This window comes from Tinamus guttatus, unplaced genomic scaffold (assembly GCF_059628265.1).
Source record: "Tinamus guttatus ecotype Peru unplaced genomic scaffold, ASM5962826v1 Tinamus_guttatus_pri_ptg000048l, whole genome shotgun sequence".
Classification (NCBI taxonomy): domain Eukaryota; kingdom Metazoa; phylum Chordata; class Aves; order Tinamiformes; family Tinamidae; genus Tinamus; species Tinamus guttatus.
Genome location: NW_028288582.1, coordinates 14,311,876 through 14,338,156, shown reverse-complemented (window position 1 = coordinate 14,338,156; position 26,281 = coordinate 14,311,876). Strand labels below are relative to the sequence as shown.

Below are 26,281 nucleotides of genomic sequence, written 5' to 3'. Positions count from 1 at the left end.
CATACCACAGCGGCCTAAAGCAATTATGATTTGAGGAAACGGGTAGCCATGGTTTGTTTTTTTTTGCACACAGAAGCAAATAAGGTCTGAATGTAGGTCTGCAGAATATCAAGTAGTCCAATTTAGATTTTTTCATGTAGGTGCAGCTTAGACCCATCCCATCACTGTCTGCACATAAACAAAGCAATTTTGTTTGTAGTTGTAATCTCTTTGTCAAATAATAAATGTAATAGAAAACTTTGTATTTCTTAAATATGGCAAGACGATGCCCCAGATTTATTCAGATTTAAAAATTTGTACTTATTCCTCTATGGACTTATAGTTCCCCATTGTCAGTGTTAGAACTGAAAACAAACTGTAGCATAGTCCAAATTAATTTTTAAGGTTATATATGTTGCGTTAAGTACTGTGTTTAGAAGGTTAATATCATGCACTATACTATGAGAAGTCCGTATAAATTTTTTAGTGTTGTTTATTTAACAATTTATAGCTTAATTTCATTCTTCATGGCATAAACTGCTCTTGAAAGCTTCAGTCCTAGAAATATTAATTAATTAATACTAGGGCTTTACAAGGTATCACAAGCATTTGAATTAAGTTTGCAGGATTTGAAATAAATGGTTTTTAAGGCCTCCCACAAAATTTATGGTCCATTTCTAGTTGAAGAAGAAGTTTTGGAGATTTGTGCTGATTCTCTGTATTCTACCTTCCTTTGGTGCACTGGGGCTTTTGATTCTGCCAAAGTCTTTGCTTTGAACAGATAACATCCTCTGTATCTTTAGGTATGCAGCTAAATGCATTCAGCAGTCAAATTATATTTCTCAAAGATAAAAATTGATGGATTTTTTTTATAGGGAAGTTTCATTTAAGTAGCAATTATTCCTTCAAATATTTCTTATTGTATTTTCCTTGATATCTGTCATTACCTCTGAAGTTATCTGAGTATATTAATATCTAATGCTTTAACTGCATTGTACATAACATATTTTAACATATAAAATGAGTTCTAATTAAATTGTTCTTTGTTCAGTGTTAGTTTATTTTTGTTTTGTTCTAATCATCACAAATGTTTTTAAATATATCAACTTTGAATCACTCACATTTATTCTTCTTCATATTTTCAGCAGCTGTAGATTGTTCAGCACCCAGAAGTAGGTTGACCAGCATCAAATGTAAGTATTCGTGATATGTCAATTCTGAAAAAGCTTCTGTAAAACTAGCTAGAAACAAAAGAGCAAGAGAAATTAGAAGAGCAACGGCAGAATATGATTCTTAGTCAGGCATATGTGCATCTGCTTGTTTCTTCAGCTTTTTTTAAATCCTGCTACGCTTATTAGAAAGAATGTCAGTGAATGTATGAGATGTTCCTAGTCTGTCAGTGATTGATTAATTGTGCTTAGGTTTGCATTTGACTTTGCTTAGGATCCTTTTCATTCACTTATTTAATGGAACAGAAGAGGATAATTTCAGCATTTTTTCTGTCCTTTGTCACGACATATCATGCGACTGAACTTTCAAGAAGAGAGTTTAATAGTGTATGGTCAAGAGAAATTGTGATAACTTGGCACCTGGGGACCTGGTCCGAAACTTTTTGTTTCATTTCGTGGAAAATGTAGCTCATCACAAGCACACAGCTATACAGCCTGGATTAAACTGCAGTTGCTGTTTCTGAAAGTTTCCTCATTACTTCCTATTGTGTAAAAGAATCAGTACTGTAGCTTTCTTCATGGCGTTAGCTAGAAAGCAATACTTACAAACCACAGACTAACAGAATACTAAATGAAGTATATTAGTCAATGGGGATAAATAGCAGCTGAGCAGCTGTTTATTAAAATAACAAAAATATCTCTGTTATCAGACGTCTTTTTTCTCTGAATCCCTTTCTACATTTATAATTAGTTGCCAGTGCTGAGATTCTGGAAAAAAATCATTTAGGATGAGAAGATTTTTTTTTTTCTTCTGAGTAGAGTATACTTTATGGTTAATCTCAAAGCAAAGCAAGCCAGAGTGATACTGCCGTGTAGAACGACATGAATAACTAGAGCTGTTGCAGGGAGTCACTCATCCTTTTAGCAGAATGTCTTGATTTCTTTTTTTTTTTTTTTTTTGGTATTTCTGGGTCTTAGTGACTTGAGAGGGAATTAGGCAGCAAGCTGCACCACGTTCACAAAAGGTACCTCTCTGCGTAGGCCTCTCTTCAAAAGGCACAGCACAGGCTGGAGCAGTGCTGCAAGGATGTCTAGGCTGCGATAGGAATAGCAGATCTCCTGCTCTGCAGAGTCATTTGAAAAATTCTTCCTTTCCATGCTCTGATTCTACCAAAGCTTCCTTTGAAAGAAGCAGGGAAACACAGGGTTAGTGCATGAAGGAAATTTACACCTAAATGTTTGCCTAATAAAAAAAAAAACCTCTTACAGTTTTTCTTTCTGCATCTGATAGACTTTCCTAGCTTCCCTACTTAAAAATGATTCTTGCATGCCTTTTCATATCTTGGTCTTTCTCAACCCAGGTAAATACCCATTTGTCTTAGTCTTCTGTCTTCCCTGATAAAATGCTGCTAAGCTGAGAGCTTGTGTGCTTCCCCCCAAAATGAGCTTCTCTGGATAGTAGGGTGGTTCTGGGAGGCAGCGACAGTACCTTCACCTTAGCAGATAATTGTCATGACGCTGGCAGGTGGGCTCTGTGCTGAGGAAATTTCCACTGCAGATAGCAAGCCTTAGTTCAATATTTTTCTCTTTCAAATCATCTTACTCAAAGCAGTGTCTGACTGTGGAACTCTGTCCTGGTCACAGAGGGAACATTAATCTCCTATACAGGGTGTTGATGGAAACATTTCACCTTTGTTACTGCTTTTGTTTTTGCCCATCTGTTCGATAAAATTGGTACGGTAAATCCTCGCTGCATTGCTCTTTCACCTGTTTTCAAACTGGAATGGAAAAAGCTGATACTGTGTTTTATTTTATTAGAATATGCATATAACCACCACAGCCCTGGAAGAAGGCGGTGTGCAATGGCAATAACTTAAAGCTGCAAGAAGAAAATAAAGCCTTTAATTAGAAAAAAAAATCCCTCAGTATTGCGAATATTTGTTGCTGTTTGAGCCTAGATAATACTTAATTGAATTTTATCGTACTCACAAAATAGGGCCTGATCATAAAGTGGAGCTGAGCATCATGGTTCAAGGACTGGGAACCTAGTTAGTAGGGCAGGATTAATTTTGAACAAATGTTGCAGTTATTTCTCAGTCTCCCAAGGCTGAATAGTCAATGTTATCAGACCTTTCTATCTGTATTTTAGCTTAGTTCTAATATGTGTTGTATTTGTTTGATATTTCTCACTGAGAGAAATAAACACAATTATAAGTTGACAATGAATTTGCCATTTTTAAAAATCTGTTTAATAAAAGCAATAAACAGTGTTGTGTATTTCCCTAAAAGTCCATTTTCAAGGTAGTGTTATGTCTCTGCCCCAGTTTTCAGGTATTGTTTTGTGAAGCTCTTCATGTTCTCTAGTGAAAGACTGAGTGAAAAACAGGAAAAAAAACAAACTTATGTAAGCAATATATTTTTATTCAAATATTCATCCATATTGTTTTTATATTTTGCCACATTGGAAGTTGCTCGCCACGTTCCCAACACTGTCTGCATAAAATGCTACAGCTATTTTTTATTCTTGCTGTAGGAGATACAGTCCCCCCCTTTTTTTGAGAGAGAGAGGGAGAGAATATCTCTGATTTCACTGGAGTTTAGGACTCTGCACTTGCCAGACACAGCTAGAAGTTACAGATTGCTTGCTGGCTCTATTAGCGTTTCAGAAGAGGAACTTTCTACCAGATAGAGATTCTTATCTACCAATTGCTCTTAAACAACGCGGTGAGTACACACTGTCATTTGTCCTAACATTTCAGAAGCTCAACCTCTGCCCTTCTTCCATGGAATAAGGGAAGTGCTGGTTACAGGGGACCTTTTGAGGTCATTTACTCCTAGAGCCCCTTGTTTGAGATAGGACATTTGCCAACATTAGATGAGGTCACTCAAGGTTTGAAAAACTCCAGGGATGGAGATTCTGCAACCTGAGAGACCTGTTGCAGAGCCACAGCATCTGGCTAGCAAAAAGATCTTTCCTGATGTCCAATCTGAACACTGCCAGGACTAGGAGTGAATTCACCCGAAAGTATGGTAATAAAGTTTTAAAAGGCAAATTTGGGACTGTGGCGCATAAGGGTTTTAGATACCATACCTGAAATTGTGAGTCCAGGAAGATTAATAGCAAAAGTGTCTGAATTGCAGTAGGTCCAGGATTTTGCTATATGCCTTTAGCATTTACTTTAGAATATCCTTTCTTTTTCATACTGAAGATTTACATATATTTTTTCCGATATGCTTTCTTGATATGTTTTGTCATCTAAGATCTCTTTATAGTACTAACTAACAACTTGCAGGTTTTCAGAAAGAATCTGAAAATTATTTAGACTGATTTCTTATCTGAAACATGTTTTTTTTTCCCTATAGTTATTTGTAGCTATAATTCTTTATAGTTATATAACAATAGATTTCGGTAGTGTAATAGCAATTCTGTCAAATATAAATGTTCAGATGTAAAGCTCAGTGCTAGGTATCATTTGTAGTGTCTTTGATCAACTCTGTAATGTTTTTTCTTCTCTCTCTTATAAAAGATTATATAGAAGTGACAGCAAATAGCTCAGTCAGTGAGAATATTCAAAATGTACTGAAAACAAAGCAAGAAAAAGGATTTTTAGAGTGTTTTCAATCCAATTACTTGCTTTTTTCTTGCTAGGGTTAGGGCATGTAATTTATCCAGAAACAGATGCAATATCAGTATGACTGAATGTCCACAGTGTGACTGAGATCCACTCAGTGCTTCTGGGGAGGTTACAGCCTTATTCGCCTGGTAGTTCTGTGCCTGTCATTGCCTCAACAGAAGCTTGTTGTTACTTTTGTCTTTTTTCTATTCCTTGTCTTACTGTATTCCATTAGGGTTTCCTTCTCCTCTCTCTATTGCAAAAAAAAAAAAAAAAAACAGATTTAGGAAGGGTGGGTACATTTTCAGTTTGAAATGCTAAGATTTATCAAGAGCATAGAGTTGCAAAATGGGAATTCCTGCAGGCAGTGTTGAGAAACTTCCTCTAAAAATGTCCTTGTGTGTTGCTAAAATAGCAGGTGAGTATTTCCCTTTGGGTTGTTGCCATGAATCAGTCATTAGTGTTTAAGAATTAAACATGATACTGTAGTTGGCATTCTCCCTGGGCATCTAAATGTGGTCTGTCCTTAAAGTGGATTTAGTTTCCACTGTTCTTTCCCCGTTATCTTAGATGTCAGCAAAAGCAGGCAAGCTGCCATGAGCTGCTGGGCTAGCAGCGAACATGTTCTCGTGTATTAGATCAGTTCTATTGACTTAAAATAGTTGTTAAAATGTGAAACTTCTTGAAATGAGAAACTTCTATGTTCAGAATTAGTCCAAGCATGTTGATTGATACCAGTGGCCATTAGAAGCCTGCAGTTGTGGCATTAGTGCCAGAAAACTTGACAAAAGCCATGCCAAGTGAGACAGCTGCTCCTACACATGCCTGGTTTCTAACAGTGCTAACTTTTCAACCTATATCTTTAGTGGTTTTTCCACAGAGCATATTGATAGTACAGGCTCAGCCCAGTGATCAGAGCATTTGGGAATGCAGGTCTCTGATACCCAAAAAAAAAAAAAAAAAAGGTACACTGAGAAGATACCCACTAGAAATCTATTTTAGCACTGATGAAACTTGAATGGGGAAGTAGGAGAAAAGGCTTCAGTATAGTCAGTAAATTGTTTTTTTTTTTAAGTTTTTGGGATTAGATTCAAGTAAGATAATGAAGAAATGGTTATTGCTATATAATTCTGTATTGTGTTTACATTTGAATTTTCCAGGTGAGCGCAAACATATTTTGCACTATTGGTGTCCATAATTTATGCTATGAAAAAGATAGCTCTATGAAAAGCAGGCTTAAATATTTTGTTGTTGCTGTTTCACATGAATCTTTCCCTAAATCTCCCTGCTTTTGATCCTTGCCAACTTTTCTCTTGGGTCTCGTTTATACACATGCACTTTTAAAAGTGAAAATTATAAGCAACTAAATTAAGTCCTTTGACAGGAAACAGATAATTCTAATGCTTAGGCTTTCAGAGCTCAGATATGTCTTTGGAAAAGTATTCGAGAATATTTACCAAGTCTGAATCCCTGGAGAGCAGGAAAACTCAATGTGTAAACATTTTTGTCAATCTGCAATTTTAACTGAAGTAATCTGGATTTTTTTATTACAAGGGTTTCTTTCATTTTATTGGGCGGTAATTAATTTTAAGAAACATGCTCAGTAGATCTATAAATAAACTTTTCATGGAGTTTTTGTAGAGTCTCTCATTTCTAATTGAATTTATCCAACTTTAACATGTGCCCAATGTTTGTTTTTTCTTATTGTTGTGCCTTTTTCTACTTTTGCTGAAGACTACAAAATACCCCTGGCATGCATGGAACTAGAATAAAATTACCTGTCTTCCACTTAGCCGCAGCATCAGCTCGGTATAGTTTGTCTAAACTGCCCATGGGGTGTCCAGCAGCGCCCTTGGACAAAACCCACTGTCCTAACCCACCTGGGAGCCCGCCTGACCCTCTCTGGAAATTGAGGTTTACCTGGGCAGCTCAGAAGGTTTCTTGGGTGCTGGTGCAGCACGGCTTCGCTCGCACGCACACCTCTGTGTTCCTCTAGAAGCATCTACGAGAGGGCATGGGAAGTCTCCGTGTGACTCAGAGGTGGATAAATTTGGGATAATCCTGTGCTTCTCTTTGGGAATTCCTCTGAAGGATTCCTGTCTCGCTCTTAGGCTTCATTTCCAACCTTTAGCAATGGCAAGAATCTGCTATTAGTAGCTTGGCCAAGTAGTATCATGTTTCTTAAATAGATCTGCTGATATAAACACTCCTTTTCTGAGTAACATTCTGCTTGATCCAAACAAGGCTGGAGGAATCTCTATTGAATGTAAAAACACACCAGAGAAATGGTCAGGTTTGGACAATTCTTTTGAGATTTGCTCTTCTGTAAACTAAACTCAATTTCAATCTAATTAATATTTTGTTGTCTGGCATAACTTATTGACATCAAAAATAAAAAATAACTTGAAGGTTAACTCTGCCACCCATGGCATGATGTGACAAATGTTAATGTAGCAATTCGAAATACAAAGCAAAGGACAATATTTCAGATCATGTCTTTGTGTGCACAGGGTTTTCAGACTACCTAGGAGTGTGATATGTTTGACTTTTGTTCTTTCTTCTAGGTTTTATGGCATTAATTTTATAATTCTAAGTGCTTGTCTGGAAATGTTGCTGCAGCCTGGGCTTACAGCGAAAAGAATCAAGCCTATAGAGGGAGTACTCTAACAGAGAAATATGTTAGAAAAGTATGATCTGTGCTTTTAAGTGTGCTCTAAACTTTGTGAAAAGAGTGTTTGCTTAGACAAAAGTGTTATTTCTATATTAGATTGATTCAGCAATAGGTAGCTCTAACTTCTAAAATTAATTTATCTTTTCCTATACTTCTCCTCATTGCCAGCAGAATTAGCAGAACAGATTTCTGGAGTGGGTGGAATAAGTTACAGTTTCATAGACTGTGAATTTATGTGAATGCAAAAATCAGTACTTTGTTTATAATCTAAAATATTATCTCTTTTCTATACTGTAAATCCTCATGGTGGTTTTCAACATATCAGTTAATGAGATACATTAAGTGTCTATTAAGTGTCTATTTACAGCTAAGAGATTCATGTAATTTGGTTCATTAAATATATGTTATATTCCTAAATATTTTCCTTTTAGAAGAGATGATAAATTTTTTTTTTCATATATCTGCAACAAAATACATACATTGTCTTGATTTTTTCCCATATTTGACTTTATAAGTATGATAGGTTTCTGGAGGCAAAATATGATTAAAGCTGTTTGCAGTGAAATTATTAAGTACCTTGTAATGAACTCAGTTGATATTTACTTTGTCCTCATTCATGACAGTATGCTAACTGTATCAAATACATAGTTTATTTAATCTCACTGGAAACCAAAGACAGTGTTCTCGTGACTGATTTGAAGCAGAAGACATGTAGGACGGTGAGAAACCTTACCCAATTAACAGATATATTTTCTCCCTTTTAGTACTGCGTGTTTGTCCCTGAATGCCAGTCTCATTCTCTGTGTTTAATATATTCACAGCTGCAGCACACGTGATTCTGTTTAGCGGTGTTATCCGAGCAGATAGCAGCTGTAATTTTACTTGTACCTCAAAGGCTTCAGTGCCTCAAAAGGTATTTGTACGATACCATTTTCTGTCTAGCTAAAGCTAAACTAAAAGTTTGGATTCTGCAGTTCCTGTCTGGGGAAAGGGTATGTGCTTCTGCCCTTGTCCATGTTGCTTGCTCACTGCCTCTGGGCTAGTTGTCACTTTACCTTGATTCTGGATTTGCAGGTTTTGCGGTTCCCGGCTGTTATAGCAGATCTAGACTGAAAATGGTGCCACTGGGCTTTGCATATACCTGCTGTGCCCTGTGATCATCATACAGGACATTATGGCCCTGAGTTAGCTGAGTTGAGCTCAGTGTGTGTTTGCTATGGGGCAAAGGCTTTAAGTTTCCCGTGTATGCGACTGTGTCCCTCGTGTCATTCCGACAGCCAAAGGTATGTCCGGGCACGGTTCCTGCTCTTTCTTTCAGAACACATAGGCACATACCATGCTTGGACTGAGAATAATAATGATAACAAGTAGTCCTGGAGATCCATAGGAGTTAGCTTGTCCAGCTTTGAACTCCAGTAGTAAAGACAAGGTCTGGGCAAGTGTGTTAAATCTCAGTCTTAATCCTCTATCATCAAGACATGAAAAACCCCACTGTGAAGTGCTGAAAAGCACACAGCAGAATTGGAACAGCAGAAGAACTGAGTTTTGCACTAACATTTACACTGCTTCACAGTTGTCCAGAAACTCTCTTAAGCTGTGTTGTGTGGGCAGAACATGCAATGACACATTTTAGCTTTTGTTGTCTTAAGTGAATCCACTTTCCTCTTGAGTGCAGGGAAATGTGTTTTAGGCATCTACTTGCAGTTGCAAAATGAGATGTTCTTGCTTCCTTATAACTTGCATTGTAGAGCTTTGTCATTCAGTCACTATGTCTCTCTAGATATTAATTCAACACTCATTTCAGCCATTTACCCAAACAGTAGAAAGGCAGTTTTTACAGACATGCAAACATTCTGTTGGCCGAGTCTATTTATTTATTTCAAACATATGAAACTTCTGACATTTAGATGATTCTGAGTGTGTTGTAACTTTGAGGACAAATGCAATTAGAAATAATGGTAATTTAGAATAGCATCATAGCAATAATTTTGAGTAGCAAGACAAATACTGAGCTTTAATGAATTTAAAGGTACAGTATATTTGTTTCCTTCAAAACATATATTTATTTCAGTTTTGTAGTATTTAGTTTATCATAGCTTTAGGTAATGACTTTCGGTAATAAAAGCAACTTCATGTTGCAAGTACTCTAATGGAGTGTGCTGAAGAAATCAGCAACTGAAAAGCAATTACTTCATATTTTACATGTCAATGGTAAGAACTGAAAGAAAGAGAAAGAGGGATTTCCCTGAGAAATGAGAGCAAGGATTTTGCATCTGAAAGAATCATTTCTAGTTTAAAAGGGATCTAAAGTGTTTGATAAAATGAACACACATTAAATAATTCAGAGATGAACATATCTGTAGAATTAATGTACACAGAGAAGTAGATTTTAAAGACTGATGTAAAATTCCCTTGAGCCTCAGATTGCTGGGGTTCCCAGCTTTCTAGAGAAATGTACCCCACCAACCCACAGTTATTTACGTTTCCATGCATTAATTGCAGTAATGTGCATGAAGACAGGGGTCTACCAGAGTGCAAGCTGAATACATAACCGTGGAGGAGTCGGGGAAGATGTTCTGCCTGCTTGTGTGTGTGTCACATGAACTCCTATGTCTGTATCAAACAAAACTGCACAGTAGCACATGAACTTGGCTCCATGTAAATGAATGGGATGTCTAGGCAAGGGTAAAGCAGGTTTCATTGTCCATGCAGACTTCAAAATGCGCTCTACTACGTAGGACTTCTGGAAATTAAATTATTAATGTTTCTGATGGATTATTGAGCTTTGCAGGTGTTATCGTTGGTCACATATATGTGCTCACAATATGCAGAAATTTTGTAATAGATGTAGGTGATGAAGAGCAAACTCAGAAAATTTACCTTGTCTTTCTTTTGGGCTCTTCTCTGAGGTACCTGACAGTGCAGTCACGCAACTCCTCTTCTGTGTTACAGATCTTATGAACAAGATCTTGGCCAGGATCTTACCAGTATAAACTAACAAGCTTTTTTTCCCTCCTGATCTGGCAGTGGCCCTTTTGCAGTGTCTGCTGTCCTTGTTTAGGTCTGTGGCATGAACATATTGCTTTGCAGTGGATTTCTGTACTTCGGAAGCGCTATCTGCTCTTCCATGGTTTGAGCATGAATTTTGTATGCAACAAATTTATGGACATTTCACATTTTGTGTTTTGCTGAATAGTCAGATGAGAGTACAGGATGAGTGCAAACTTATACGGCAGGGTACTCTGTAAACAATACTAGATTTTCTAGTAGAAATCCCAGCTTTTCTGGGTAGAATTGTAGAGGCTGTAAAATATTGTCTAGCTTCAGCTATCAGCATAATCTTATTTTTACCTTTTTTTTTTTTAAATAGAGGTAATTTTTCATAATTGCTGAATGTTTGAAGTGGAACCTATTACAATGGTGTGACTTTGCTGAGTGTCAGGAAACCCCTATAACATTTTAAAATTGTTTATGACCAAAAAAAATCATTTGAACCTGGCAAACTTTATTTGTCTCTTTCCTAAGTTGCAGACCAGCAAAGAAGAGAGAAACTGAAAAAGAAGATAGCCAGGTGTGAAAAGGAGATGAGTGAGGGTAAAAATGCCTCACGATCCAGCTCAAGAGAGAGCGGAAGGGTGCTGTCTTCCTCTTTGGGAAAGGTAGATATTTTAATTTTGTTTAAAATAGTAGATATCTTAGTGTAGCATTTTCCTACTTATTTTTTTCCTTAGGTAAACTATTATGTATTTAAAAGGAACTCTGGAGAGTTTAAACATATTTTTGAAGGAGTTTGAAAAGATTAAGCAAAAAGATGGTACTGTATTAACCAGCAAAAACTGCTACTGTATTTAAATGTTAGTGAAGTAGGTGATTTTGATACAAGATGCTACTGTAAATCTAAGAACCTCCCTCACAGGGAACGTAACACAGATCACCTTCTTTCAGGAGGCAAACACTGGATTTTTTTTCTTTATTTCTATATTCAAGAAGATAAACACTGGCTATAAGTTTCTTCTAGCCTTGTGATTCCTGTTTTGTCAAGAGTAGATTGTGTCCCACCGCTGAGCTCTTGTTCAGGTGGAGCTGTTTTTGACACATGCAAACAGCTCGTGTGCAAACGGTTGTGTGAGGGGTCTCCGGGAGCTCCCCACTTCATTTTCCAAAAAAAAGAGTTCCGACTTCATATGCTCTGCTATAGCATAACTAGTATAACTCTAGTGTAGTAGAGCATAACTAGTATAATTCTACTTCCTCTGCTTCTTTCTAGTATAACTCTACTTCATTGATCAGGTGTCTTTGAATGTATTGTTAAAGGTATTTAGCCATTCTAAATTCAGGTCTTTAGTCATCAGAGTATGTTCGTTGGTGACACAACAACAAATTCTAAAGCTGCCTATTAAGGTCTATGGTAACATAGAGAATTTTTACCACAGCAAGCAATCACATTATTGGTAACATAGTTGTCGTTAGGGGAAAAAAAAAAAAAAAAAAGATTATACATCCTTTGTTTAAGGATTTAAGGATCTGGTATTCTTGAATTAGGAGGTTCCTGGGATGGAATGAGACTCAGAAGAAATCCGATGCAATTAGTCTTGGAGCACTCCAGACCTCCAAGGAGGTCTTGCATCTTGCAGGATGTGATTCTCTACTTAATAAGCATTTTATATCATTATAGCAGCAATGCAAGAATAAAACACAAGTAGAGTTTTCCTGGCTTTGCCACCATTACATTAAAGCATGAAAATACAAAAGCCAAAGTCATGACTTTCACAATGCATGATTTCTTGCCTAGTAAAGTGAGGCTCTTGTAAAATGCTTATTAAACTAAGAGGTAACTGTATAGGTAATAACCCTTGTAATACAGCATTACTGTGTACAGCAGTAAGTGTATAGGGTCAATAACCCTTGACACTAGCAAGGTCAATACCTGAGGGATTTCTAGGCTATATGTGTGCTAACTAGCTTTGACTTATGCATCTGACATTGTATTTCCAAAAAGCTTCATTTGTTAGCATTCAGTTTTTTATGCATTCTGATAAGTCTTATGTCCTTGTTTACTCTGCCTTTATTTCCTCATTCTTCATTTTTCAGAGTTGCATTCGTTATTATTTAATGCTTCAGTAGAGCACAGAAAGTGCTTTCTTTTGAGGCTGTGCTTTGTGCATGGTAAGAGGAAAAAGGACTAAAATATTTCCTCTAAAATATGTAATGCGTGTTACATATCTTTTAACTTCTGTCATCTAGTTAATGTGTTATATACTGAGCTAATTAGGAGACTGATTACTTGTGATGATTTTTGTACCTGACTGGCCTGTTCTTTGGCCATTTTGCAGAAAGGTTTAATTGTACCTGAACAATAAATTTAGGTAATATCCGGTTATAAATGGAAGTTACTGTAATGTGAGAATCTAGTATATAATGAACTTATTTCTGCTGTGCTTACCTAGATTTTGGGACTATAATCACTATATCTTAAAGAGGATTTATATCACTGTGATATGTAAGTGTTCCAACTAGAGCTGTGGGTTCAGCCACGAGAGCTGGTGCACGATGCATTTCCCTACATTTAGCGGAGCACCAACTACACCTGATGCAGTATTTTGATGGGATCCTTTGCAAATAAATAACTGCAAGGACATAACAGTTTTTCTCACAGCCAAGCAAAAGGTCAGGGAGAGCAAAAAGATGTATTAGGAATAGCTTTGCTTCTCTCCTACTCTCATTTTTCTGTATAACATAATAATGATGGTTGACACCATGTGTGAAAGCTGATCGAAACAGCATGATAAACTACAGACAACGATGCTAAAAAGGTGGCTCACATTATGTTTATGTGTGTTTGTGAATACCTAAATATATAAATATATATTTAAAAGCACTATTTAGTGCCTTATTTAGACTAAAACCTGAAGGACGAATGAACAACATGTTTGTAGGTGTCAGATATTTATCTGTGCACCAGATGAAGTGTTAGTAGTGAATTCTTTAGTGAGTTATTGATGTGGCTCTGTTCCGATGTAAAAGGCAGAGTCTAAGACCTGTCCATAAAATGCCACTAGCAGTAGTCTTCCCATGGGGAAATGCAGCTGGCAGGAAAGGAAAGCCGTACTCGCGTAAATCTGTGCAAAGATTAATTGGATTTTTAGACATTCAGCTCAGTGATTCAATGAGTCAAATTGCAGAAGATTAGTGTGACCGATCTCTTGAAGTGAAACCCTGGATTGGGCTCTCTGAGTGAAGTCTCTGATTTGAACAAGACTGTATTTCATATTGTTTGTTCTGGTAATCCTATTAATAGGTATTTCTGACTGCTAAATAAATTGTTAAAATATTAATCAATTTCAAAAGTCAGCTGATATAGTTGTCATTGCCTTTGGACTGCAGAGAGCTGCTTGATGTTCTTTTCAGCCTCTTTTTTCTGAGACTTTATGATTTCTTAAGATCAAGTGAGAAGAAAATCAGCCCGATTGTCCACTCATGTTTGTGGTAGGAACCAGAAATCATTCAAATTAATAACTGAAAAAAAAGGCAAAAAAAAGTATATACTACTAAAACAGAGCTGTTTATAAATGCAAACTAAGGGGTATAGAATTTGCTTTTCAAAAGATCGATATAGGCAAATTCTGAAACTTTCCAGTCTTATCTCTTTTCCATAGTGCTGAGCTACCATTGCAACTATTTTATAAGCAAACAATTACACTAATAAACCTCATTATACAGCTTGCTAACACGGGTGTTTGTCTGGCATTGTTGCTGCAAGTTATCGGTTCAGCACTTAATTATGCTGTAGTAGTAAAATTAAGTTGGTTCACATGAGACACCATCAAGAGCAGCTTATTTCAGCTCAGCTAGCTAAAAATAATTAGCTCTTTGCATTAGGTGTCAGCACGTATGCGTATTTTTGTGCACTGTTATAGCATAGATGGGGGAGGAAATTGTGTGGGAACATGAAGGAAATACTCATGGCAGCAGTAGGTTCTATGATTTAATTTTCATGGGAAACTAGTTGATATATTAAATATTTATTCTATTTATAGCATGGTGCAAAATGTTTATTCATCGTCTTGAGTTTTCTTGTAAAATATCAAGCAGTTCTGAAAGGGAAAAATGGAATAGTGTAGTTTCAAGCAATAAATGCAGCAGGTTTATGACAAAATGTATTATGTATAGCAAAAGTCATTGCTTTTGGAAACACCCTTTTAAAAAAATTGAACTGTAGAGCAGAAAACCTACATATATTTACTAGGTATGCTACATATATATGTGTGTGTGTGTATATATATAAACAGCTTATATGCAAATTTATATATGCAGGAAATAAAAATATGTTTAGATATTTAGGTAAAGTTTGGCCTTTTCTAGTCTCTGCAACAGGAGACTTCAAAAGCCTCACAAACACTATGAATTACCTTGAAAATTTCCCACGAGTGCTTTCTTTTGCTCTTTTTGCAGGTAGTCAGTCCCTTTTCACACTTCACTGGTGGGGAAAATCACCCGTCCATCCCTTAATCCACATCCTAATTTTCTGATTGCCTTTGAACAGTGAGGGTTTCTCCAGGTTTCTCTTGCATCAAGGCAGAAAAGAGCAGCACTGAATCCATTCTTGTATGAGGGCCTCTCATAAAATGGTTTTCACGTGAATTAGCTCAAAGACCAGCGTGGTGAATCTTTACAATTGGCAGTTAATGTGCTATGTTGAAAATAAATGCACATCCCAGCATATGTTTAAGTAGCTTTCCATAGAGGAGCTCATCTTGCAATTACTTCAGTAATGTAACACTACAGCTTAATAGTTTTTCTTTGTTTAATAGAAGCATAATGCAGAGATGACTAGAACACATTCTGCTATGTAAAGGTGTTTATTTTTCTCCTTTTTTTATCATGTCAGAGCTTTATGCATGTCATATGCCCTACATAAGTCCCACCTTATCTTCCTGATCTTCGTTCAGATGGTGGAAGTGTATCAAGTTAATTTCTGTTATCTGAACCTAAACTTTAAGGCTTTTTTTTTCTTAATCTGGACCTTAACTGGTTTTAGAAATTGGATGCTGATGGCAGTGCCCAGTGAGATGCTGCAGAATGTCACAGCTTCTGTCCCTCGCTCTTCCAGGACCTCGGGGCAGACGCTGGCTCCTGGCGTCACTCTGCTAAGCAGTTTGGGTGCAGACAGCACGAGGCATCTCTTCTCCATCATATAGTTGTATGTAGCAGAACTTGTATTGCATTAAATAGTTATATATAAGGATAAAATATGTTAGCTTATACAAACTTTTGCTGCTATGAGACTTCTGGTTTCACTTTCTGACTCTGCAGTATGTCTGTCCCTGAACATCACAAAATGTCATATGCTCCTCTCACTGATGAATAGAATTGTCAGTAACCGGTGATGTGCTAAGAACAATTTGTCTCAAGGGATGTAGAAAAAGAATATACAACAATTAACGTGATAAGATGTTTCTAAATTATTCACAGGCGCAAGGTAACCACATTAACCAGCACACATTGACTGTCCAAGTATTTATGCTTTGAATTTGCAAAATTTGTAAGTTAGATATAAAATTTCTTTCTATTGATCTACTCTTTCTCATTTTATGAAAAAAAAAAAACTACCTTATGTCATTTGTACCTTATGACCATGTAGTTATGTACCTTAGATTTAACACTGTTGCTGTCTTACTTGTCTTTGCACATTGACACAATGATGCAGCTCAGGAATAATACTAAATTTTTTTATCATCAAGATTTTTTTAAAAGAAAGCAGAAACAAACAAGCCTGGTCCTTCCAAAGCAGTTATTCTTTTTGGTGATAGAATTAGTTTTCAAATTTTTAGGCTATCAACTGTTTTTGTATCTGGTATCAATGCAACCTTCCTTATGAGACGCAGACTTGCTAAAACTGAGCTTGTTGGTGAATTACTCCTGGCCTTGCAGAGGGCAGACTTATGGTCTTGGTCATCACTGCTCACTGGTACATGTGGCTTTCTCCTTAGAAACCCCTCTCAAGACTGGTTCATTATACTAAATTTTATCTTACTCAAGACTTTTAAAAGTATGTGTACGTGAGCTTTTGCAGCAAGGCATCCCATTTTGTTTTGATTTTGCTACCACGTCAGCAAGGGTGGCTAGGACAGTGTTGATCCCTAGGGACAGTGCCAAACACATCACACACTGGTACAGGAAACTGCATTTTGGCGTTTTTGAGTTTTATACCTGGACTTAAAATAGACTATAAAATAGACTGAGATTTTACTTCTTTCACTTTTTGGTAAGGGGTGGGCTAGGTAACTACAATTCTAGTCTGAACCCTCCACTGCCTACACTTTACTGCAGTAACACTGCTACCTTCTACTGTTGTCTCTGTTGGGCTGTTGTTTAGCTAGTGGCCTTTTAACTGTTTCCTTGGAATTAATACTGTTATTGAATATGGATTTTCTTGTGCGAACTGAAGTATATTTTTGAACTCTAGTCTGCTGAATAGTTTGGCAGCAAGTGCAGCTATATCTTTTCTCCAGGAACTCCTGAAATCCAATAGTCTGTAAACTCAGGAGGCTGTTTTTGTCGTCTTTAACTGCAGTAAGCTACGTGCTTGCCCTGTTGCCTTTGGTGTGGACAGCTGCCCAAGTACCTGCTGGGCTGAGACAGAAGAAGAGGATAGGAACATGGCTGGCTCTGCTGGACTGAATTAGGATGGTTTGTTTTACCATGGCAGTCAGGATAATTCCTCGTGGAGCAGGATTTGGTTATGAGACGTGTGCTCCTGTATTTGTGCTCCCCTACCAAAGAAAGGTGTTCATCTCCCACCTTGGAAGGGGAAGAGGGTCATGCTGACAGTGAGCAGCCAGGTAGAGTTTTCTTATTCTGTGTCCCCAGCCACTCTGCAGCCCTGTTCTGTGGGCCTGAGGTGTATCAGAGGGCACTGCTTCTCACAGAATATGCATCCCGCAGGAATGGCTGGTGAGTGATGTCTGGGAGAAAGGAACCAATTTCACACTTCCTAGTATGAACCCCTGAGCAGGATGATTGTGGATAATGTCTTTTACCTTACTTGTATGGGCAGCACACACAGAGCGTACCCGAGTGAGATAATCTGCCTCAGTGCATTGATTTATTAGTTCCCTGACTTAAAAATCTATAGAACCTTTGGACAAAAATGACTGACACTCCTGGTTCAATGGAGCCATCAATATTTTATAACAAGGCACTCGTGTTTTGATAATGAAGGAAACTGTTTTCTTTTTCTCCTCCTACTTCCAGTGATAGATGTTAAAATCTGCCACCCCTGGAGCTGCTCTGAAACCGTTTTGACATTGCAAAACATGGAAAATCTTTCCATAGAGAATACCTTTGAGCTGGTAACAGTAATAGCTGTGAGCACCAACTTGTGCAAAGTGCAAAACTTGCAGAACAATTAAATTTTGTTTCTTTTTTTCTAGAGTTCCTTGGAAGCAGAAGACAGCAACCTTCTCTTCCCCTCTGCTCAGCGGGCATATTACTGCCCTAGAGTACTGCTGCCTCCCGGCGAGCAGGACTTGGTTCGCTTCAGTCCTGTAAAATATTCCAGAAAATATTCTCGAAATACTTCTAACAACTCAAACTCAAGTGTCAGGACATCAAGTCCACAAAGAAAAACCTCGGGACTTTCATGTAGTTGCTCCACTGATAGTTTTGTCGGCATCAGTCATTCCCAGCAGCGTCAAGAAACTAAATCCAAGGTATACAGCAGGGATCTCCTAGAGAGGCACTCTGACTTCTTTACTAGTAGTCACAAACCTTTTACTCCACGCACCTTAATATCAGATGCTAAATCCTTCCTGTCACAGTACAGGTATTACACTCCCGCGCGGAGGAAAAGGAAAAGTCGCTATAAGCAGCAGGTGGATGCTGAAACACAGACTGATGTAAGCAGGTACAGAGGTTAAATCTTTATTTTGCAATTGTGGAATTTATCTGTAAAGAATCTGCATTAAAGCAACAAATCTGCTCTCATTTGCATATGCGTAAAAACAGAAAAAATATTCTGGATTTATAAATTATTCCAGAATATAACAAATATAACTTGCATAACTTTAGCAAAAACTGGAACAGATTTTTTTTTTGGTGGGTGGGCAAATTTTGTTGTTTTCTATCTGGTCAATTACTTTCATCTATATGAGTTTACATGTTAAGATGGATACAAAGTGCCACTAAATGCAACCTGTGGGATCCCACATCCACTGGAGAGAGTCATTCTTTGTTTTTTTAGCTCTGCTCTCCCTGGTTTGTGGTTGGCCTTTCTGTCTTCTTAATAGTTACCACTGTGAGCCTTAAAATCTTCCTTGCATTGCCCCCCTGTAGTTTAATACCTTCCAATTCATTAACTAATATCTCATGCATTTTAATCTTGAATGTGATCTCTTCAGTGACTTTTTATTACTTTAAATTCCTTAAGAGGTATGCTGTATGAAATCTTTATACAAAAATACATTCTTCTTTTGCATTGAACTTAGTACATTAAACAGTTTTAGTTTAGTTTTGTTTTCCCTGATGCTACTTCATAGAGGCATCTCTTGTGTCCTTGCTGCCTGCTTGTCCTAATTGTCTTTTTGTCCTTGCACGATGCAGGACATCTTGATCCTAGACCAATTGTAGCTGCAGGGGGTACCTCAGACCTAAGAGATTATTTAGCACTTACAATATAAGGCACCTTGGTTACACCCTGACTGAAGCTGTTCTCTTGTGCAAAAAGAAATACAAAAAGAGAAACAGAAAAAAGGGAATCTGCATTGTGATGAAGAGAAAAAAATCTGCTCTCAACACTGTTATTGCAGAAAAATAGAATAACTTAATTCTTAGGGCATTAAGATATTGTGTATGTATAGGAAAATACTCTCAAGTTTTCTCCCAACAATCCATGGTTTTAAAAAAATCAAATCAAGACTAACATTCTTGTGCTTGCTCAACCAGCTAGCTTTCAAAATTTTCAAAGACTCCCACTTTTCAAAGACTCTGAGATCTTAGTGGATGAAGTTTCTTCCTGAAGTTTCTAGTATGTGGAAAGGAATGACTATTGTCATGACTCAAGATCAAGTATAACTTTTAATATGTGAGTGGAGGTCTGGCTGAAATTTTTAAAATTGCCCAATTGGGCAATCGAAGGCTCCATTTAAATTATGGGAACTGAATTCCCATTTGAATTCCCATCATGGTGCTGAAATTGTCACCCTACATATTTTGTAACTGAGCTTCTTAGAGACCTAACGCATCTCAAAATTTTGTAGCTTTCCCTCTGCAGACAGAGCATCTGAGAGAAGAGTTATGACTGAATACCAGAAGATTGCAATGAAGGTAATACAACCCTGATCTAGTTTAGGAATTTCATGTTTTGCCATTATTAAATTTTGAAGTTGAAACAGAATGCCATCATCTTTGATAGGGGATCATGCAAAAGACATTAAATCAAATTTATCTTCAAACCTAAAGATATTTTCACTTAATTCATGCTCATTCTTGCATTCAAGAGTCCAATCAGGTTCCTGCTTTGTGCTTTATCTGGCAGCCAGTGTACAGACAGTAAGTTCTTAATGAATAGTCCTGTCAAGCGTAAGAGAATGACTTGAACAACTAGGGACTTTCTTTGTGAAGAAGGGCTGCAAGTTCAGACTAGTCATGTCTTTGGCGTAATAAGGCAAGTAGTTGTTTCGTTTTTTTGAGGAGAGGAGTGATAGATGGTATGTATAGATAGATACATAAATAGAAAATAGAACAGTGGCTGCACCTGAATTGATCTGCATCTGCAGCTGACCTCACTGAAAGTTAAATGGTTAGTCAGGAGGCTTCAGCCAGTTCCATGAAGAACTTTGCATTTCAGAATTGTCACATTTGACTTGACTTTGGCTATTGTAAAAGCTACAACCATAAGTTGTGGAGCCTTGCTGGCCTTTTTGGGGTATTAGCATTTAAAATGTAGGTAGTTGACGACTTTACCTTCCCACTGGCTCGGGAGGAGTGATTTAGAGTGTTCATTCCTGTTTCTTCATACTGGATTTTGTTCTTGTTGGTGACATGACCCCCTCTGGGTTTCAGAAAAATCTTCTTGCTGGGGAGAAATCTTCCTACATTCCCATCACCCCTGGTTAAAATTGGAGATGTTTTCAATGCCGATGACCCTCTGTTGCCAATTGTATCAGTTTTCTCAAAAAAGATGCAAGATTTGTAGAATTGCTCAGTCACCTACAGTTACTAGATTAATTTTGATTGTAAAATCTGCTATGTATTTGCACTGCTAAAATACATCTTATCTCTGCTGTAGGCTGAAGATAAAAGAGGTATTTTGGATAAGTTTGAGAGAACATCTGCTTTTCAGCACTCCTTCCCCAGGTACCTGATTTACAGGAGAAAGAAACATGTGAAACCTTCCATGTTGCTTTCTGTACAGCTCGTCCTTAGGTCTATAAGCCATCCTGGCCATTTCTCTCTGTAAGTCTCTTCCCACAGGACTCTCTTTGTTTTAGATTAATGGTTTCACACCTTCAAAAGTTACAGTTTTCTTCTGATCGAGTTCCACAGTGAAGCTTAGAAAAAGAGGTCCGAAATGTGTGAATATTCCTTTTTGTCAGAGTGAGACTGATGGAGTTAACACAGCTGTTAGTGCTGAACATGTATCTGAGCTCCCAAACTCTATATTTCTTACGCAGTTCTATGTTTAACTCCTGGATTGCATACCTTTTTATCTAAGTCTTGTCTTAGCTCCTGAAAGAAAGGAGAAAAAAAAAAAGGTTTTTGATTCATCCTGCTGATACTACAGCAGCTGAATACTTCAGTTGCAACAAGTTATTATGTATATAATACTAAAGGTAGAAAAGGGAAGAGATTTCAGGTTATTTTGTTTTGTTTTTTTACTAGCTGCAATTTAGCTTTTTCATGATAGGAAAAATACAAACAAGCAAGACTTTAGTTAGAGCCCCAGCTGCATAAACAAGCTCACTTCAAGCTTCCACTCATTTATTTATTCTTCCACAGTTCAGTTCTTTGATTTATATAAAGATCTTATTCTTGTAAGCATGCTTATGCCCTGTGGAAATATTTTTTAAAAGTAAGTTTAGTAGCTCAATATTTGAGTTGTAGGAAAGTGTTTTGAGAAATTACGTGGAGGATATTACTGTGAAAAGGAAATAATAACATTTTAAGTTGCAGTTGTCTTCCTACAGTTAATATGTATGTATGAGCTCCTTATAAACATAGAGAGCCTATGCTGAATAAATGCTGTGTAAATAAAAGCACTCTTTATGGATAAGAGGTTTCTGTATCGCTTTTGGAGTGACGCTGAGGTCGTAGCAGCAGTTTTAGAGCACAGCTCCCAGTGAGGTGTTACACTTCTCCTGACACACAGTTTTTCAGGCTCGAAAGTGAGCAGTGGCTTTTGCTACTGAAGCAGGATGTGAGGGGCTTGGGGTTTTTGTCTGTCTGTTTTTCCTACAAGACGTGAAGTGGGCAAAGGGCAAAGGAGAGGGAGATGCAGGGTAATGTGCAGGTATTTATAACGCTGCATTTTGCTCTTTCTTACCCTCTGATTTTTTCTGATTAGATCAACACTCCTGTATTCTGAGCAGCCTTCAGCAAGGAGGAAATTCCAGTCTCAGTAAGTATGTTTAAGTCCCTATTTCTGCTAGGTTGCAGCAATAATAAACTAGAAAACCTGATTCAAAATTGATGAAACAATTGAAACACTAAATAAGGACTTAGAATAAAGTCTTGTTCACAGTCTAAAATAGAATGTTCATACCGTGAACAACTTATATGTAAGATATATATAAATCTTATATATAAAAATATAAAGTTATGTAATACTTCACATTTTCACATGAATCTAAAATGACAAAAATTAAGAATAACTTTAGAAGACAAATTGCTACTACTATCTAGGGGCTGCACTTTAAATGTATTTAATTCTTGTTTAATCGAGATTCAGGCTGATCCTGGCAAGATAAAATACCAAGTAGAAGGGCGGTCTAACCATATTTCTGGTCTGAAATGTAATGAGAATTAGTAGAGGTTTGAGTTGTATTCACAAATGCTGCCAATTCGTTGTTTTGTGACCTTGGGAACAATCTTCCTCTCACCTAGTTTTAAGTATCTTAAGGTTAATATCATAGATCATCTTTAGCTGTCTTCTACTCTTGACTCTAGAGGAAACAAAAAATGACACTTTAGACTGAATGGTAACTTTTACATAATTAAAATCATGCAATGATGCTATTTTTGATTTTCTGTTTATTATATGAAACTGTGGGGTGGTTCTGTAGATTTTGATTGGATACTTAGGGATAATTAGAAAAGTACTTTGAAAGGGAAACAGCACTGAAATCTTTTTTTTTTTTTTCTTTTTTCTTTTTAAGTGAACTCAATTTTTTAGGAGAGTCACCCAGTTATAGTGATTAGCATTAACATTTTGGACTTCAAAGTGCTGTCCTTTTGAAGGAGCGGGGGCTGTCGGCAGGTCCCTCTGGGCTTCCATGAGGACTAGCAGCTCCAGGGTGCAGCAGCCAATGAAGCCCCTGGCCCAACTGCTGCCTGGTGCCCTCCTCCCGGGGGGCTCTGCCCTCTGAGCTCCTCTGAGTGCAAAGCAGGTTGTGAAAACTTCCCAAGATTGCCTTATTTCCACACTCAGCATCTTTGTGCATATTTAACCCACAGCAGAAAATAGCATAAGCGTGGAATGCCTGAGCAATCTTTCTGATAGTCTGACACTTATACATAGCTTTTTTTTTGTTGTTATTCAAACTGAATGAAGGGCTATGCTAGTCCTGACAGACTTCACTTTATGACAATTAGCAGCTGATGCCAAGAACTATAAAATCTTCTAAATAGCATTTTCATTAAAGGTAATCATTCCTATTGTATTGTGGTATCTCTATTTGTAAATGTTTAGCATTGGGTTTTCTTTTCTCCCTGCAGAGAAGAGGAGCTTTTATATCTGACTTTCATTGAAGATGTAACAAATGAAATTCTTAAGTTCGGGCTATTTTCTAACAGGTAGGATATGCGTGTTTTCAAATTTCTGATGCTGTGTCAAGTACAAATGGAATCTGTAAGAATGGGAAGTTATTACTCATTCTTTGCCTTTTAATTGCTTATTAAAAATACTTAAAATACCATTACCTTCACTCTTATTTTATTTCCTTTGTTTTTCTTCTTTACATAAAAAAGACCTACTCTGCTTTAGTTGCCTGCTGTCTACCATGACATGCATAGCTCCATATCTCTGTATCATGTCTGTCCCCCTTCCCATATGAATTCAGTCTTCTCCAACACAGGTGTAAGGATTATATACTACTCCAGATAGGGGTTCACTGGTTATTAAATCATGTTTTTAGTTATTAGAAAATTACTATACAAATCATGTATTGCTTAGTACTCCCAAATTTTCCTTAGCTCCTCTTTCTGATACGTGACCAAAGCACATAGAGCTGTGCTGTAGATCACATCTGGGTATTGTCCGAAGCTGAGCCTGCCACCGCACGCGGCCAGGAGGAAACAGGTCCGAGGTGACACTCTGTGACAGAGGATAATTAGAATGGTCTTAATGGTCTCATTCAGCTAAGAAATGAACATTAAAAAAAGAAAAAAGTGTGTCGTTAATGTAATGTGAATGTGCTGAACTATTGTTTTCTTCCTTTTCTTAAAATGTCTTGCCTAAGGTTTGATTGTTTATTTTTAGAGTCCTGGAAGAATTGTTTGAGTATCACATACAAGAAAATAAGCACCATCTGGATGAGGTAGGTACCACCTTGGTCATAGTCGCACCCTCCACATAGGACTTGAGGCTGTCCCGTGGGGCCGTGCTGTGGGGTGGCGCTGGCTGTCCCGTGGGCCGTGCTGTGAGGTGGCGCGGGCTGTCCCGTGGGGCCGGTGCTGTGGGGTGGCGCGGGCTGTCCCGTGGAGCCGGTGCTGTGGGGTGGCGCGGGCTGTCCCGTGGAGCCGTGCTGTGGGGTGGCGCGGGCTGTCCCGTGGGGCCGGTGCTGTGGGGTGGCGCGGGCTGTCCCGTGGGCCGGTCCCGTGGGGTGGCGCGGGCTGTCCCGTGGAGCCGTGCTGTGGGGTGGCGCGGGCTGTCCCGTGGAGCCGTGCTGTGGGGTGGCACTGGCTGTCCCGTGGAGCCGTGCTGTGGGGTGGCGCGGGCTGTCCCGTGGAGCCGGTGCTGTGGGGTGGCGCGGGCTGTCCCGTGAGGCCGTGCTGTGGGCTGGCGCGGGCTGTCCCGTGGGGCCGTGCTGTGAGGTGGCGCGGGCTGTCCCGTGGGGCCGTGCTGTGGGGTGGCGCGGGCTGTCCCGTGGGCCGGTCCCGTGGGGTGGCGCGGGCTGTCCCGTGGGGCCGCTTGGCCGCCAGCAGCGCCGTCTGCGGCCGCAGAGCCAGCCCCGCGCGAGCGGCTCGGGCAAGGGGCTGCCCAGCGCCATGACCCGCGCCGCGTCCTCCCGTCCTAGAGGAAAATGCGCCATCTGCTGGACGTGCTCAGGGAGGAGCTGGGGGCCGCGCAGGAGGCCGGGTCCGCCGGCCCAGCGCAGGGGCACAGCCAGGCCGCGCGCAGGGACGGCGCCTTCGGCACCGGGGACTTGCTGTGGACGGAAGCCACCGCGCGCCGATCACCCGTGGGTTTGGAGACGTCGAGGGAGAGGCAGAGCAAGGGGGCTTTGTCACCGGATGTGGCTGAAATGATGGATGCTGCGACAGACACTCGCTCTTCTGCGAAATCTGAACGTGGCCGAGGAATTTCACCCACATTTGATGCCACTTTAAACTCTATTACTTGTGACAGTGATTTGGAAATCAACAAGGACCTGGATGACCTTGAAGAAAGCTTTGCAGAGGCCCTTCAGCTCTCGCCTGGCTATCCAGAGTAGTAGCCAAAATTTAGCTGCTAGCTAGGGATGGAGATAGTTCTGTGGAGAACTGCCCTTCACAGAATAAATCATTATTAGTATACTAAATTATTTGTTTCATCTTTGGTGTTTCTGTTTTAAAGACTGCTGCAATCTCTTGAGCAGGGTATTGTTAATCGAGCATTAATTGTACGAATGTAGACTGCAAAGTCAGCTATCAAAAAAATTTTGTATATTTTATCTATAATTGTATAACTCAGAATTTAAGAGAATTTGGGATACTTCTGAGAGTAAAATTAATTTATATTTTTTAGGAAGCCTTAGCTCTGATAAATTATGAAATATTTATTGTTTTTATTTATAACAAATAAAACAACATAATGACATGGTTTTAATGCAGTTGTGGTTTCCAAGATCCCATCCGAGGTTGTATTTTGTAAGATGAATTCAGCTTATTCTCATCAAAACATGTTATCCTGCCTATCTGCAGAGCAGAGGTATTGGTCCATGCTGCCAGAAGGGGCAATTCTGTGTCATTTAGAACTTAGCCCATTGTGTAATGTGAAATGCCAATGATGAGGCTTGACGTTCTTACAGTCTTTTTTGCTTTTACAGTACTTGCAGAATATTAGGAACATCCCGTGCATTACCTAGAGTGAAATAAGGAATGACTGGGGACGAGCAGCTTTCCAAACAGAACTTCTTTCTGAGGCTGGTAAATGATCATTTTATCAACCTTAACCCAGAAACTCAGCCCTCTTATTCCTCGTACCCACAGGGATAAAGAGCTGTTTTCTAGGAAAAGATGCATTCAAGTCTTTGCTGATGCTCCTGTCAGCTTTCCTGCTGGAAAAGGACGTTTATTGCTGGCCACGGCTTGACTTGCTTTTGTGCTGTTTAATCCTGGCTCTCCCATGCTTCAGTTGGAATTTCTCAAAAGCGAATATTGCAACACTTTTCCAACTGTCCAAGGCCAAGTTACCCAGCTCCTGCACTGAT

General features: G+C 38.6%; 1 protein-coding gene across 1 annotated transcript in view; it reads left to right on the top strand.

Annotated features, from left to right (window-relative positions):
* The window catches only part of SPATA7 (spermatogenesis associated 7), a 34,949-nt gene extending 9,618 nt beyond the window's left edge, over window positions 1-25,331 (top strand). The window contains exons 4-13 of the mRNA XM_088539743.1: window positions 1,125-1,172; window positions 10,959-11,092; window positions 15,544-15,633; window positions 17,867-18,339; window positions 19,691-19,757; window positions 20,722-20,789; window positions 21,997-22,050; window positions 23,367-23,444; window positions 24,130-24,187; window positions 24,887-25,331. Coding sequence (XP_088395869.1) covers window positions 1,125-1,172; window positions 10,959-11,092; window positions 15,544-15,633; window positions 17,867-18,339; window positions 19,691-19,757; window positions 20,722-20,789; window positions 21,997-22,050; window positions 23,367-23,444; window positions 24,130-24,187; window positions 24,887-25,303 — 1,487 coding nt within the window. The 3' untranslated portion in view covers window positions 25,304-25,331. The remainder of the gene's footprint in view (window positions 1-1,124; window positions 1,173-10,958; window positions 11,093-15,543; window positions 15,634-17,866; window positions 18,340-19,690; window positions 19,758-20,721; window positions 20,790-21,996; window positions 22,051-23,366; window positions 23,445-24,129; window positions 24,188-24,886) is intronic.
* The last annotated feature ends 950 nt before the right edge of the window (window positions 25,332-26,281 follow it).